The following is a 14,854-nucleotide window of genomic DNA, read 5'->3' on the forward strand; positions in this document are numbered from 1 at the left end:
GTCAAGTAACAGTTTGTCCTCCTCTACTTCATCTAATGGATGTCCTACAGTGAAAACCATTAGAAGAATAGAGGAGTGAGGAGTGAGTGAAAGAGTGCAAACCACTGAGGACTTAATTGTGCAGGAGTATTCAAAATGCTTGCGAGGAAGCTTAATTTTTTAATTTTTTTGTGCTCTTTTGTTGATTCCTCAGACGACGTTCTCCTCGTACATTTTCAAGTATGACAGCGTATTCCTTGGAGGAGAAAACATGCAGTATTTGCTCTGTACTTATCTCTAAAGTTGGACAATCGACAAGGGCAAGAGGGTCTCAAGTGATTTGCTTGGAGAGTGAACTGTGCAGCGTGAAATATTTCACACGTCTCTTTCGTAAAAAGAGACTACGTCTAAACAAGCCTGCTAAAATAAAGATAAAAAGGAAACAAAAGGAGTAAACTTCAGTAGATACAGTAGATGCACTAAAGTAGCTGTAACGAAGGTGGTTCGTCGACATAACTCTTGTGATTAGTAACCTTCCTTGTGAGCCAAGGATCATATTTGCTCTCAGAGCTGACACCCAGAACCCAGGGCTTTAGCGCAGAATGCTAACATGGTCTTCGAACACAGACGACCTGTGTTCAATACCCGGTTGGTGTACTAAGCAATGAATTTACATATTGCTTTATCAACAGATACCTTTATCCTAATCAAATTCATTATTCCTAAATGAACTATTTCTTATAAAACCTTCCTTATTAGCATTATCTCTCTTGTAGCCTACAGCGCCATTACTGGTTTCTCGGACCCGGATTTAAACCTTGTCCTGGACAAAAATCACACTAAATCTCATTTTAACAATGCTATTTATTCCAGGATTAGGCTTGTGGGTCCGGTAAAACCAGCCCATCCCCATCATGTTATTACTCCAAGTTAATTGGAGTCTTATTAACAGCACTGTTTTCCAGCAGCGTTGTGTTGTGTCGTGGGCTGGTCTCTGTCTGTCTGACACCTGTGCCAACAAGCTGCTGCATGGTCCATGTGATTAATGCTCCCAGGACAGAGATAATAAATAAATAAACTAACACAGCCGCTGTTCTAGGAAGCCATCGCTGGCTGAGGCCATCTGCTGTGGAAATGACTTCACATCTGTGTGTGTGTGTGTGTGTGTGTGTGTGAGGACAAGTGTGTGTGTGTGTGTAAACAAATTCAGAAGCAGAGGTTGTGTTTGCATCAGGGACCATGATGATACCCAATACCTAGCAGGTAGTATCATGGGTATCTAAAATAGCAGATATTATTACAGCCAGTACACTATGTACAGTATGAGTCAGGTAGGATACAGTGAAAATCCATCATGCAATTTTGGACATGGTAATGCATTACCTTTGAACTCCACTGATGGTGGATAGACCCTAATAGACCCTAGAAACCATTATCCTAATAAAATAAAAAAATTGCACCCACCTTGGGGGTAGTCGATTCAGCAAGGCCGTGTGGCTTAAGCCTTAGAGAATTAACAGCCATATTTGTTAGTATTATCATCATCACAATGTGCTTCTGCTCATAAATTAGTTGATTTAAAATGCAATGCTTGAATTTGTAATGAAACCCCAATAACCTTCAGTATAGTTGAGTGAAAAGATACACTTACCTGCTTAATAAGTCAATACTGCCACCTGGTGTGGCAAAAAAAACATGTTGACATGTTGAAAACGTATTTTTAAACCTGAAGCCAAGGGCCTTAGCCTGGAATCCAGACACAGTTAGCAGTTTGGATTCCAGGCTAACAAAAAAAAGTCAACTGAAGTTGCCAGATTTTTTGTGCTTTCCCCTTCACCTATATGCCATTGAACAGTATATGAAATGTTGTTATTGAATGTACATTTAAAAAAAATAAAAACACCTTATCCGACTTGCCTATATCATTGACATCCAACACACAAACACAGCAGATGTATCCACAGTATATTTGAAACAGTATATTCTATATTGTAACATGTTACGTTGGTTAAAAAGGGCACATTTAGTACTATACATTTGTGCATACAGTTGTAGCTATGAAGCCAGCTTTATACTGTGCCTAGTGAAAGTCTACACACACCATGCAGTTTTCACATTCTGCTGCCTTGAAATTAAATCTAAAAAGGAAATACACATATAACCAAGTAGGACAAAAATCTGTATGTGAATAACTCACGTTGGAGAGTTTGGTGAAGTTCAAGCATAATCCTTTACTCAGGTATAACATGTTACAGGTCACGACATCCTAATCAGACACTTATAATGCACGCGTTTATATATCCTAGATAGGTGCCCCACTAGCGCCATCTCTGGGTTGGCATTATACTCATTATCTACTGGGTTGGAATTATGCCCAACACTACTGATCTACACAACATACTCCACGTTTTCAAAGTGACAGAAAAAATGATAGAAAATGTTAATTCATAAAAACAAAGATGTCTAGATTGTGTTTGTCTCCACACTCCAGAGTTTATACATGGCGGAAGCAATTACAGCTGTGCATCATTTCTAATAATGTTCTACCAACTTTGCACAACTCTTAGGGCAACATGCAGTGCCATCAGAAAGGTCACAACTCTTGACTTTTTCCACATTTTGTTGAGTTACAGCCTGAATTTGAGATTTTGTGTAACTGATCGACACACAATAGCCCATAAGGTCAAAGTGGAATTTTGTTTTTAGATTTTTTATCTTAATTTTTTTAAATTTTAATTAATTTGTAAAGTTGAAATGTATTGAGTCAGTAAGTATTCAACCCCTTCGTTAAGGCAAACCTAAATAAATACAGATGTAAAAATGTGCTTAACAAGTCACATAAGTTGGACACTGAGTGCAATAATAGTGGTTAACATGATTTTTGAATGACTACTCCATCTCTGTACCACAAACACATACAAGATAAATGTAAGGTCCCTCAGTTGAGAAGTGAATTTCAAAATACAGATTCAACCAAAGGCAAGGGGGGGGGGGGGGTTCAAATGCCTCGCAAAGATGGAGTTACTTACCAAGGTGACATTGAATGTTCCCGAGTGGCTTGAAAATCTATGGCAAGCCTTGAAAATGGCTGTCTAGCAATGATCAAACAACCAACTTGACAGAGCTTGAAGAATATTAAAAAGAATAACGGGAAAACATTGTACAATCCAGGTATGCAACGCTCTTAGAGACTTACCCCAAAACACTTACAGCTGTAAATGCTGCCAAAGGTGTTTCTAACATGTATTAACTCAGGGGGTTGAATACTTATCTAATCTAGATTATTTTTCATTAATTGTTAACAAATCGTATAATTTTTCTTCCACTTTGACTAGTATTGTGTGGATCTTTGACCAAAAAGGACAATGAAATACATTTTATTCCCACTTTGTAACATCACAAAATTTTCAAAAAGTCAAGGGTGAGAATAATTTCTGAAGGCAGTTTGTCTGTGACGGTCAAGCAGATTTAAGTCAGTACTGAGAATGGACCATTCAACACCTCTTGGAACGGTTCAACAGTGTTGGTGCACCACTGACACGGATACAGTATAAATGCACACACACCTCTCCCACACAAGGATTAGGTATTCAGAAGACCGAGGCAGGTTTTCCTCTTACTTTTTACCTGGGCTTCTCTCCTTTCATATTTATCTTGATCTTGACAAACTCCCTTGTCTCTGCTAGTGACAAGCATACCCATAACACGATGCTGCCACCCCAATAGATGAAAATAGAGAGTTTCACTCTGTGATGTGTTGTATTGGATTTGACCCGTACCTTAAGGTTTTAATTTAAGCAAAACAATGAATCTTTGCCATGTTGTACTGCAGTATTCCTCAAAGCTGGAATCCGTAGCTATGAAACTGCCACGTAGGTTTACAATATTACAACGACAGAGAAGTTACTTCAAACCAAGAACCCAATTGCACCCGCAATAGAACAGAAGAGTATGTACTGCGATTTGTTTTTTAACCAAGATGCTGTATGCTCCTCTCCTCGGTTCATGAACCAAACAAAAATGATAAATGGAGCCTGGGGCGACCAGTGGCACTGTTTCACCTACTGTAATGCGGATTCAAGCTTTAACGGCCTCGATTTTTTAAACACAGGGTTCCCTTCTTTTCGCTTCATCATACGTGCCAGTAATGTGGAGTGAATGTAATTTTGTTGATCCATGCACTGTTCTCTCAGCTCAGCCATTGAATTCTGCGGCCATTTTAAAACAATCTTAAACCCCATAGGGATGTCCCCGAGCAGTTTACATTCTATCTCACAGCTCAGTTAGGAATGACAGCCAGAACTTTGCAGTGTCTGGGTCAGTGGCGGTCGGTGCCATTTAGGATTAGGGAGGACACTTATTTTGTATTTTTTTATGAGCATGGCCTTATTTCTATTACAGCATATTGGATGACTGTTATTCATATTCCATTCACCCAGCTCAATGTAATATCGATAGGTTTAGGCTACATGATATTCAAATTTGCCCTACACCCATCATGAGGTTGCTAAAACATAGCCTACAAATTAAAGTTTAAAATGTAGATCCACCGGTTGAGAGACAAAGTGGAGTCATCATGGCGGCAAAGGGACATATTCGATACCGCCTTGCACACTCTTGACTGCATCTACTGTAGCTGATCTGGGGAGTAACCATTACGATGCTTTACATTTTACAGTCTTCACAATCCATGTGCCGCAATACAACAAAAATACTCATGCTAGACAGTGGTGGTTTACTACTAGTACTGCACGGCAAAGCAAAGGAAAAACTGAAAAAAATCTCTCTTATGACACAGCATGGAGTACTACCCGCAACCTCACACTGGATGGAGTACCACCCACAACCTACGCCTCGATCAGACCAGCAGTATCATTGCGTTTTGGTACACCAGAAGTATACTGAACAAAAATATAAATGCAACATGTAAAGTGTTAGTATCATGAGCTGAAATAAAAGATCCCAGAAATGTTCCATTAGCACAAAAAGCTTATTTCTTTCAAATGCTGTACACACATTTGTTTACATTCCTGTTAGTGAGCATTTCTCCTTGGTCAAGATAATACATCCACCTGACAGGTGTGGCATATCAAGAAGCTGATTAAACAGCATGATCATTACACAGGTGCACCTTGTGCTGGGGACAACAAAAGGCCACTAAAATGTGCAGTTTTGTCACAACACAGTGGCATAGATGTGTCAAGTTTTGAGGGAGCATACAGTTGGCATGCTGACTGCAGAAATGTCCACCAGAGCTGTTGCCAGATACTTTTATGTTAATTTCTCTACCATAAGCCACCTGCAACGTTGTTTTAGAGAATTTGGCAGTACGTCCAACCAGCCTCACAACCGCAGACCATATATAACCATGCCAACCCAGGACTTCCACATCCGGCTTCTTCACCTGCGGGACCGTCTGAGACCAGCCACCTGGACAGCTGATACAACCGTGGGTTTGCACAACCCAAAAAATGTCTGCACAAACTTTCAGAAACCGTCTCAGGGAAGCTCATCTGGGTGCTCGTGGCCTTCACCAGGGACTTGCTCTGACTGCAGTTTGGCATCATAAAAGACTTCAGTGGTCAAATGCTCACCTTCAATGGCCACAGGCATGCTAGAGAAGTGTGTCTTCACTGATGAATCCCGGTTTCAACTGTACCGGGCAGATGGCAGACAGCGTGTATGGCGTTGTGTGGGTGAGCAGCTTGTGGACTTCAACGTTGTGAACAGAGCGCCCCGTGGTGGGCTATGGTATGGGCAGGCATACTTTAAGCTACTGACAACGAACACGTTTGCATTTTATCTATGGCAATTAGAATGCACAGAGATACCGTGAGGAGATCCTGAGGCCCATTGTTGTGCCATTCATCCGCCGCCATCACCTCATATTTCAGCATGATAATGCACAGCCCCATGTTGCAAGGATCTGTACACAATTCCTGTAAACTGAAAATGTCCCAGTTCTTCCATGCCCTGCATACTCAGCAGACGTCGCCCTTTGAACACACCAGATATTGACTGGTTTCCTGATCCATGCCCCTACCTTAAAAGGTCTGTGACCAACAGATGCATATCTGCATTCACAGTCATGTGAAATCCATAATTTAGGGCCAAATTAATTCATTGCAATTGACTGATTTCCTTATATAAACTGTAACTCAGTAAAAAACATTAATAATTGCATATCGCATTTATATTTTAGTTCAGTGTAGCATTCCTCTCCGAGTCAGGTTTTTGAGTCGGCTAAATTAGCTGCATTAGCTAGCTAAGTAAGTGAAAGATAAACTAAAAATAAATACAATGAAATGTAGCTAGCTCTTTCTCCCTCTGCTGCTTCTCCATTTAAGAAATTAATTTGTTCAAAACTGTTAAGTATTGTATTTCTCTCTCTCCGAGTGAACTACTAGCTGTAGATTATGCTCTCAGTATTAGATTAATGCCCTGATCATCTGATTGGCTGGACAACATGTCAGTTCATGCTGCAAGAGCTCTGATAGGTTAGAGGACATCCTCTGGAAGTTGTGTTTTAACAGTGCATTTTAAATCAAATATTTGGTGACATGTGAATATATTTAATATAGTTTATTCTAAAAAGTGTTTCACTACATTTAAAAAATTAGGAAATTCACTTAATATGATGGTTACCATACTTGACAACACTCAATGGGATATTCAGTGGCTTAGAATTATTTCTAAACCACCCCTGATCTATGCCTGTCCAAAAATGTATCCCAGACATGCTTTTAAAGGTCATTGGGTGTGGCTCGGAGGTTGAATCACGGTTTGACATTCATTATCCAATTGAGGGACCTTACAGAGAAAGTTGTTCTTAAATCAGGAAAACCACAACTTTTGCATGGACCTCATTCAACAAGTGTGATTTTGTATGAAGATAATTTGCAACTATACGTATTTAGATGTGCCACAGCGAGGGGTGTGAATAAAAAATAAAATAAAACCTGAAAAATTCTAATTACATTTTTCTAGGAAAATGGGGGAGTATGTTGTGTAGATAGATCAGTGAGAAAAAATACTTCTTGAATATTTTTGGGGGATTTAAGTTTTAGGCTGCAAAATGGGAAAACTGTGCAAGGGTTTGTAGGCTTTCACTAGGCACTGTAACGCTTACTCATCCACCACACACTCCAAGAAATTCATAGTGAAGAGGTACAATACAGTCAGAGGTTTGGTCCTAGAGAAGTAGTCACACCATTGTCAAACACATGTAGTCGCTCCAAAGATTTGGGTCCAGTTCCCCAGACAGAGATTAACCGTTAATCATTCAAGGGAGATTCTCAATTGAAAGAGCTTTTTAGTACAGAACTAGGCTTATTCTGTCCAGGAAACCGGCTCTTAGGGTGTACTGTATTCATAATACTTAAAACCCCACAAAAAATCTAGCACCTTTTTTTTGTGTTTTTTGTGGAGCCATTAGTATTAACCAATTTTTAATTTCATCTTTAATTATACGGGTTAGTCTCAATGAGATAAAATCGCTTTTGCAAGAGAGACCTGAAAGTTCAAGGGGCGATTTCCCGGACACAGATTAAGCCTTGTCCTGGACTAAAAATCTATCTCAAAGGAGAATCTCCATGAAATGCTTTTTAGTCCAGGATTAGGCTTGATCTGTTGGAGAAACCACCCCAAAGAGACTTATTGTTTCAACTGCAGATTGAACCTTTAACAAAGAGGCACCCCACTAGTGTTTTGGTGAAAAGCTGAGCAATGGGTCTGGAGAAATAAAACCACTCTCAAATTCATAGACAAAGCTATGGACCATGATATCAAAATTATAGTTTAAACCATGGTTTGAGGCGATACAGTGTTTGTTGACATTTATGTTGTTTACAAACATTAGGTCAAACAAGCTTATATTTTGGGTCGCAATGGGGTACGACAGTTGAACAAAGCTAATGAGGCCTTCGTAAATTATAGTCCTAATGAATCAATGGGTATATATAAAAAAAAAATGTATGTATGTAGCAACTGCAGATGGCCTCTAACTTAGAACGGCTAATGAGTATTTCTTCTCTAAAAACTGGTGGCAACTTTTAGGTGATGGTTAGGTGTATGAATGACCCTTTGAGTGTTTTTGTTGAACACAGCCATTCAACACAACAGACACAAAGACAATCTCCCACTCTTGACAGAATTGACAATGCTAGAGTACACATGTAAGAACAGACATTTATAATACATATTTATAATTCAGGGGCATATATAGTTCACTATAATGAACAATAACCTCGCTGCCAAAAGGTAACACTTGCATATACTGTATATATTTGGCTACAATATATTGCTTTGTAGGAAAGGTCTATAAAAATTGGCATTTTTAAAAAGAGGTTATCGTTTTAAAACAGATACAAGTCTGTACATGTGTTTTGTTCTTTCGGTTTACATGAAAAAAACTACATGATTTCCCACAGAATACAAAACAGTATGAAAAAGGTGCCATATGGACTTTAAAAAAAATCCTCTTGTTTTTTGGTTTGTTTACAACAACAAAAAAGGAAAACTTTTTAAAAAAGGCCCTTGCTTTTCTTCAGGTTCTTCTGTTTCCAGTTTGGCAGGGCGTTGAATTCGGTGCGAGTCATCTCCAAGACCCTCTGTAACAGACATTTATAGGAAAATAGAATAAGTGTGATAGCAGTCATATTCATTACCATTATGTCGCAGCAGTTTATTTTTTTCCTCGGTACCAGACAAAGCACTCCGGTAATATGAATAAATGGATGTCATTTTCGCTAACAACCCAATTGGGTTTTCTAAATAGCTCTCGAGTCATGGAGTGCACTCAGAATTATGACAAATTATACACAGATGACAACGTAAATGTTCGAGATTGATGTGTGTATGTTGTTAAACGTAAGTAAAAACAGATTCCCTATAGTTCATTTATTCATAATTAAATGTTTTTAAATTGGATTTTAAACAGAACAGCCTCAATTCATCGGAGCATGGACTCTACAAGGCGTCGAAAGCGGTCCACAGGGATGCTGGCCCATGTTGACTCAAATGATTCCCGCAGTTGTGTCAAGTTGGCTGGGTGGTGGGCCATTCTTGATACACATTGGGAAGTGTGAAAAACCCAGCAGCGTTGCAGTTCTTGACACAAACCGGTGCACCTGGCACCTACTACCATACCCCATTCAAAGACGCTTATAAATGTTTCGTCTTGCCCATTCACCCTCTGAATGGCACACATACACAATCCATGTCTCAATTGTTTCAAGGCTTGTAAATCCTTCCTTAACCTGTCTCTTCCCATTCATCTATACTGATTTAAGTGGATTTAACAAGTGACATCAATAAGGGATCCTAGCTTTCACCTGGTCAGTCTACAGTATGTCATGGAAAGAGCAGGTGTGCTTAATTTTTTTGTATACTCAGTGCAGAGTATAACCACCCTCGGCTACCTCAATCAAGTTCATTCTCAAAATCTATCAATACAGCTTTTATGTGCTATATTAACCAATATTTCAAAACAATAAAACCTTGCTCCAATTGTAAAGCCATATGTACTGTTAATCTGTACGTTTTTTTTGTGTTCTTTTACATCCTGTTGGATTGCTGTGCATATCGTCTTAATGTTGTAAATGTGTCGATGAAAGATGTTTTTTTTTAAATAAATATATCAATACAACTTTTACATTCAGCTAAATAGTTTCAGTTCCGCCAAGCCCCAGTATGGTTCCAGTAAGTCCCTGTACCTGGAAGTCCTGGTCTGAAAGGTAGATCTCCAGGCGGAGGGGGTCCACTCCTTCTGGTAGAGGCTTGGCCGTCAGCTCCTCCACAGAGTATTGGTTCTTACTCAGCCAGTTCAGGGCGTCCTGCACCAGGGTCACCTTGTTGCGTGCCCCCTCCGCCTACACACACGTTCACACACAAGATATCAGCGACAGCGTATCATACTCAGACTTCAAAAGGAAAAACACAACATGCTACATTAGGGGAAGGCACCACCCTAACCCCTCCCCTGTCAAAGTACAACCGTGTTTACAATTTGGGCTGTACAATATGCACTGTATGGCAAACATGGCGGTATATGATATTTGTTGTTGTTGATACAATCACTTTGCAGGTTACCAGTGTAACATTAATCCACCACACAGGAAGATTCCCACCCCCCCTTAACACAAAGATATGTGTGTTAAGTCTCTCACGATCAACTACATTATTGCTGACTAGAAGGGTATTCTTGTATTAGTAGGGGAGTAGGGCTGTCAGTCTCTTGCCTGGGTGGTGATGTTGGGATCTCTCTCCCAGTAGGGGAAGATGTTGGTGAAGGTCAGCGGTTCAGAGCCCGCAAGGACCAGGTAGGCCTGAGGGGGGCGGCGAGAGTTCTTCTCTGAAATACGACAGCACAACATTATCAATAGTCAACTCAAGTACCACAACCTTTATATACTGCACATACAACACAACATTATCAATAGTAACATCAACTACCGCAACCTTCATATACATACAACATTATCAATAGTAACCTCAACTACTATATCATATTCACTACATCTACATAAACAAATGAATACACAAAACCTAAACAAACAGCACTGTGTCAATATAGCCTCTGCTGAATCTAATACATCTAATAATGATAATACATAAGATTTAACTCTCTCTCTTTTTCCTTTCTCTTAGACTTCTGTTCATCTCTCCGTCAACGTCTTCCCTCTCTCTCGTGACCTCTGACTGACCTTTGCAGTACTGCAGCACCGTCTCCATGGCACACTTCTTCTGGTTCTCCCAGCGGATCTTGGCTGAGCCTGTACACTCTCCGTCGTCGGGCTGCTGGCCCTGCCACAGGTACACCTCCATACGGTTATCTAGCATGAAGAGGGCTGGAGGGAGAGAGAGTAAGGGAGGTGGAGGGAGTTAAATGAAAGACAGGTGTAGAAAGGAGAGAGGGCGTACGCATGCATGAAATATTGTGGACAGAAACAGAATGAGTAAAAAGAGAGCGAGAGACAGAGCTATCCATCTGGGGTCTGTACCTGGCTGTGGCACAGAGTATAGATTCTCCTGGAGGAAGGGCATGGCCATGACGGCCCCTGTCACACGGGCCGGGCTCAGCAGTTCCTCCCCTTCAAATACCCCCGAGCTGGCGCTCAGACAGAACAGACGCGGGGTGAAGTTGTACTTCCCTGGATCTGGACCAAACAACACCACACAGGTGAAACAACACCACACAGGTGAAAAACAACACTACACAGGTGAAACACCACACAACTGAAACACAACACCACACAAGTGAAACACAACACCACACAAGTGAAACACAACACCACACAAGTGAAACACAACACCACACAAGTGAATCACAACACCACACAGGTGAAACACAACACCACACAGGTGAAACACAACACCACACAGGTGAAACACAACACCACACAGGTGAAACACCACACAAGTGAAACACCACACAAGTGAAACACCACACAAGTGAAACACCACACAAGTGAAACACCACACAGGTGAAACACCACACAAGTGAAACACCACACAGGTGAAACACCACACAGGTGAAACACCACACCAGTGAAACACAACACCACACAGGTGAAAAACACCACCACACAGGTGAAAAACAGGTGAAACACAACACAGGTGAAACACAACACCACACAGGTGAAACACAACACCACACAGGTGAAACACAACACCACACAGGTGAAAAAACACAACCACAACAACACAGGTGACGGAGGTAAGCTGGATGAGTAGCTAGTGCGGGACAACAGCAACATATAATTATCTGGTAGATGCTAATATCCAAAGTGACATAGTGAATACATATAGTCAGTTTAGTGTGTGTCAGAATAAGGAATTGGAGTGTTGCACTAAGGGATGTGCATTACGGTAAGGAGTGCGTGTTACGGTAAGCAGGAAATGTTACGTCATGAGTGTGTGTTGCATAGAAACGATGTGTGTTACGGTACGGTTAGTGTGAGTTAAGATAAAGAGTGTGTTACCGTCCAGGGAGTGTATGTTATGATAAGACGTATACGTTAGGGTACAGTAAGAATGTGTTGCGGTAAGGAGTCAGTTTAAGTTATGGTATTGGAGTCTTTATGTTACGGTAAGGAGCCTGTGCAGTGCATTCGGAAAGTATTCAGACCCATTGACTTTTTCAACATTTTAGTTATGTTACAGCCTTACTCTAAAATTGATTAAATACATTTTTGTCCTCCTCAATCTACACACAATACAGGCTTTAGATTTTTTTGCAAATGTATTCAAAATAAAAAACAGAAATACCTTATTTACATAAAAATTGAGACCCTTTGCTATGAGACTCAAAATTGAACTCAGGTGCATCCTGTTTCCACTGATCATCCGTGAGTCCACCTGTGGTAAAATCAATTGATTGGACATGATTTGGAAAGGCACACACCTGTCTATATAAGGTCCCACAGTTGACAGTGCATGTCAGAGCAAAGACTTAGCCATGAGGTCAAAGGAATTGTCCGTAGAACTTCGAGACAGGATTGTGTCGAGGCACAGATCTGGTGAAGGGTAACAAAAACGTTCTGCAGCATTGAAGGTCCCCAAGAACACAGTGGCCTCCATCATTCTTAAAAATGGCCACCTTGCCAAACTGAGCAATTGAGGGAGAAGGGCCTTGGTCAGGGAGGTGACCAAGAACACAATGGTCACTCTGACAGAGCTCCAGAGTTCCACATTGGAGATGGGAGAACCTTCCAGAAGGACAGCCATCTCTGCGGCCCTCCACTAATCAGGCCTTTATGGTAGAGTGCCCAGACGGATGCCACTCCTCAGTAAAAGGCACATGACAGCCTGCTTGGAGTTTTCCAAAAGGCACTTAAAGGACTCAGACCATGAGAAAAAAGATTCTCTGGTCTGATGATACCAAGATTGAACTATTTGGCCTGAATGCCAAGCGTCACGTCTGGAGGAAACCTGGCACCATCCCTACAGTGAATCATGGTGGTGGCAGCATCATGCTGTGGGGATGTTTTTCAGCAGCAGGGACTGGGAGACTAGTCAGGATCGAGGGGAAGATGAATGGATCAAAGTACAGCGAGATCCTTGATGAAAACCTGCTCCAGAACACTCAGTACCTCAGACTGGGGCGAAGATTCACCTTCCAACAGGACGATGACCCTAGCACATAGGCAAGACACCGCAGAAGTGGCTTTGGGACAAGTCTCAATGTCCTCGAGAGACCCAGCCAGAGCCCGGACTTGAACCCGATCGAGCATCTCTGGCGAGACCTGAAAATAGCTGTGCAGCGACACTCCCCATTCATTGACAGAGCTTGAGAGGATCTGCAGAGAAGAATGGGAGAAACTCCAAATACAGGTGTGCCAAGCTTGTAGCATCATACCCAAGAAGACTTGAGGCTGTAATCACTGCCAAAGGTGCTTCAACAAAGTACTGAGTAAAAGGTCTGAATACTTATGTAAATGTAATATATCATTTTATTTTTATGAAACCTGTTTTTGCTTTGTCATTATGGGGTATTGTGTGTAGATTGATGAGGATTTTCTTTTTTTAAATCAATTTTAGAATAAGGCTGTAACGTAACTAAATGTGGAAAATGTCAAAGGGTCTGAATGCACTGTATGTTACAGTATTTGAGCCTCTGTTACAGTAAGGAATATGTATGTTACGGTTAGACTAGCGATAAGACGTGCGTTACAATATAGTCAGAATGCGATATGATAAGGAGTGTGAAAATGTTACTGTAAGAAGTGGTACGGTACCTTGGAGCATGCAGTCATATGCCTTCCGGTCCTGCTGTCCCAGAGCATTCCTGAACCCAACTGGCTCCGTGCCTTCCTCTACCTCCTCTACCTTCAGACTGCTGTTACTGTTCAGGCCCAGCTCAGAAGGATGCCTGGTAGACACACACGTGTGCACACACACACACACACACACACACACACACACACACACACACACACACCACCACACGTTACCAAACAAACACATTAACTTGTATACATAAACTAAACGAATGGCACACCAAACTAGTCAGAGCCTAAACTAGTCAGAACCTAAAAACGAATGTATTTGCTTTACGTTTGGTTGCTACTTTACGTAAAGAATAAAGCAGATGGCAACAAGTCTCTCCCATAAACTGTATAGGATACTCACCTCTGTTTGAGCCTTTCCACAGCCCTGGCGCCCACCTCCCTGGCGCTGGCGTGGGACTTACATCCGTGCCACAGGTAGAGCTGTCCCTGGTGGGCCTCCAGCAGAACCAGGGTGGCACGGGAACGCAGGCTGGCACAGCAACACTCCACCTCCACCAGGGAAGCCTCCACCGTGGCTTCCCCGCGCACGCAATACAGATGCCAGCCGCCTGGACAGGGAGACACACAGGGAGACACACGTCAAGCTCAGTAGAGCAAGTAGACGCACACAAGCTCAGTGGCACAAAACAGACAGACAACGTGTGGTAAACACAAGCACTATGTTTTAATGCCACTCAAGGCATCCGTTCTAGTAGTGCCAAGTGAATAATAAATAAGTAATCGCCCAGCTACTAGCCATATTCCTCATTCAGATTTTGTTTTGAAAGAGCCTACTAGATTACTTTTGCAGTAATGAAAAGAGTGCTATATATTGTATCGACAGTATAAATGTAATACATTACTATTATTAGTAGTAGTAAGTGCTCATGTGAAACATACACTGTGCTCTAAATAACAAAATGTAATTAGTAGCACTGGTACTCCCAATTTATAAAAGTAAGGAGCACAACATAACATTTAGGAGCACCAGAAAATGTTTAATCGATTGAGATATAACCTATATTGGGCCCATACAGTTGAAGTCGGAAGTTTACACAGAGCTTAGCCAATTACACTTAAACTCAGTTTTTCACAATTCCTGACAT

General features: G+C 41.3%; 1 protein-coding gene across 4 annotated transcripts in view; it reads right to left on the minus strand.

Annotated features, from left to right (window-relative positions):
- Nucleotides 1-6,546: 6,546 nt before the first annotated feature.
- The window catches only part of svild (supervillin d), a 116,478-nt gene continuing 108,170 nt past the window's right edge, over nt 6,547-14,854 (minus strand). For all 4 annotated transcript variants that reach the window (XM_055922005.1, XM_055921987.1, XM_055922012.1 and 1 more), the window contains 7 exons: nt 14,110-14,317; nt 13,716-13,849; nt 10,980-11,135; nt 10,683-10,826; nt 10,218-10,330; nt 9,693-9,848; nt 6,547-8,588 (listed from right to left, as the gene is read on the minus strand). In XM_055922005.1, coding sequence (XP_055777980.1) covers nt 8,502-8,588; nt 9,693-9,848; nt 10,218-10,330; nt 10,683-10,826; nt 10,980-11,135; nt 13,716-13,849; nt 14,110-14,317 — 998 coding nt within the window. In that variant the 3' untranslated portion in view covers nt 6,547-8,501. The remainder of the gene's footprint in view (nt 8,589-9,692; nt 9,849-10,217; nt 10,331-10,682; nt 10,827-10,979; nt 11,136-13,715; nt 13,850-14,109; nt 14,318-14,854) is intronic.

This window comes from Salvelinus fontinalis, chromosome 1 (genome assembly GCF_029448725.1).
Source record: "Salvelinus fontinalis isolate EN_2023a chromosome 1, ASM2944872v1, whole genome shotgun sequence".
Taxonomy (NCBI): domain Eukaryota; kingdom Metazoa; phylum Chordata; class Actinopteri; order Salmoniformes; family Salmonidae; genus Salvelinus; species Salvelinus fontinalis.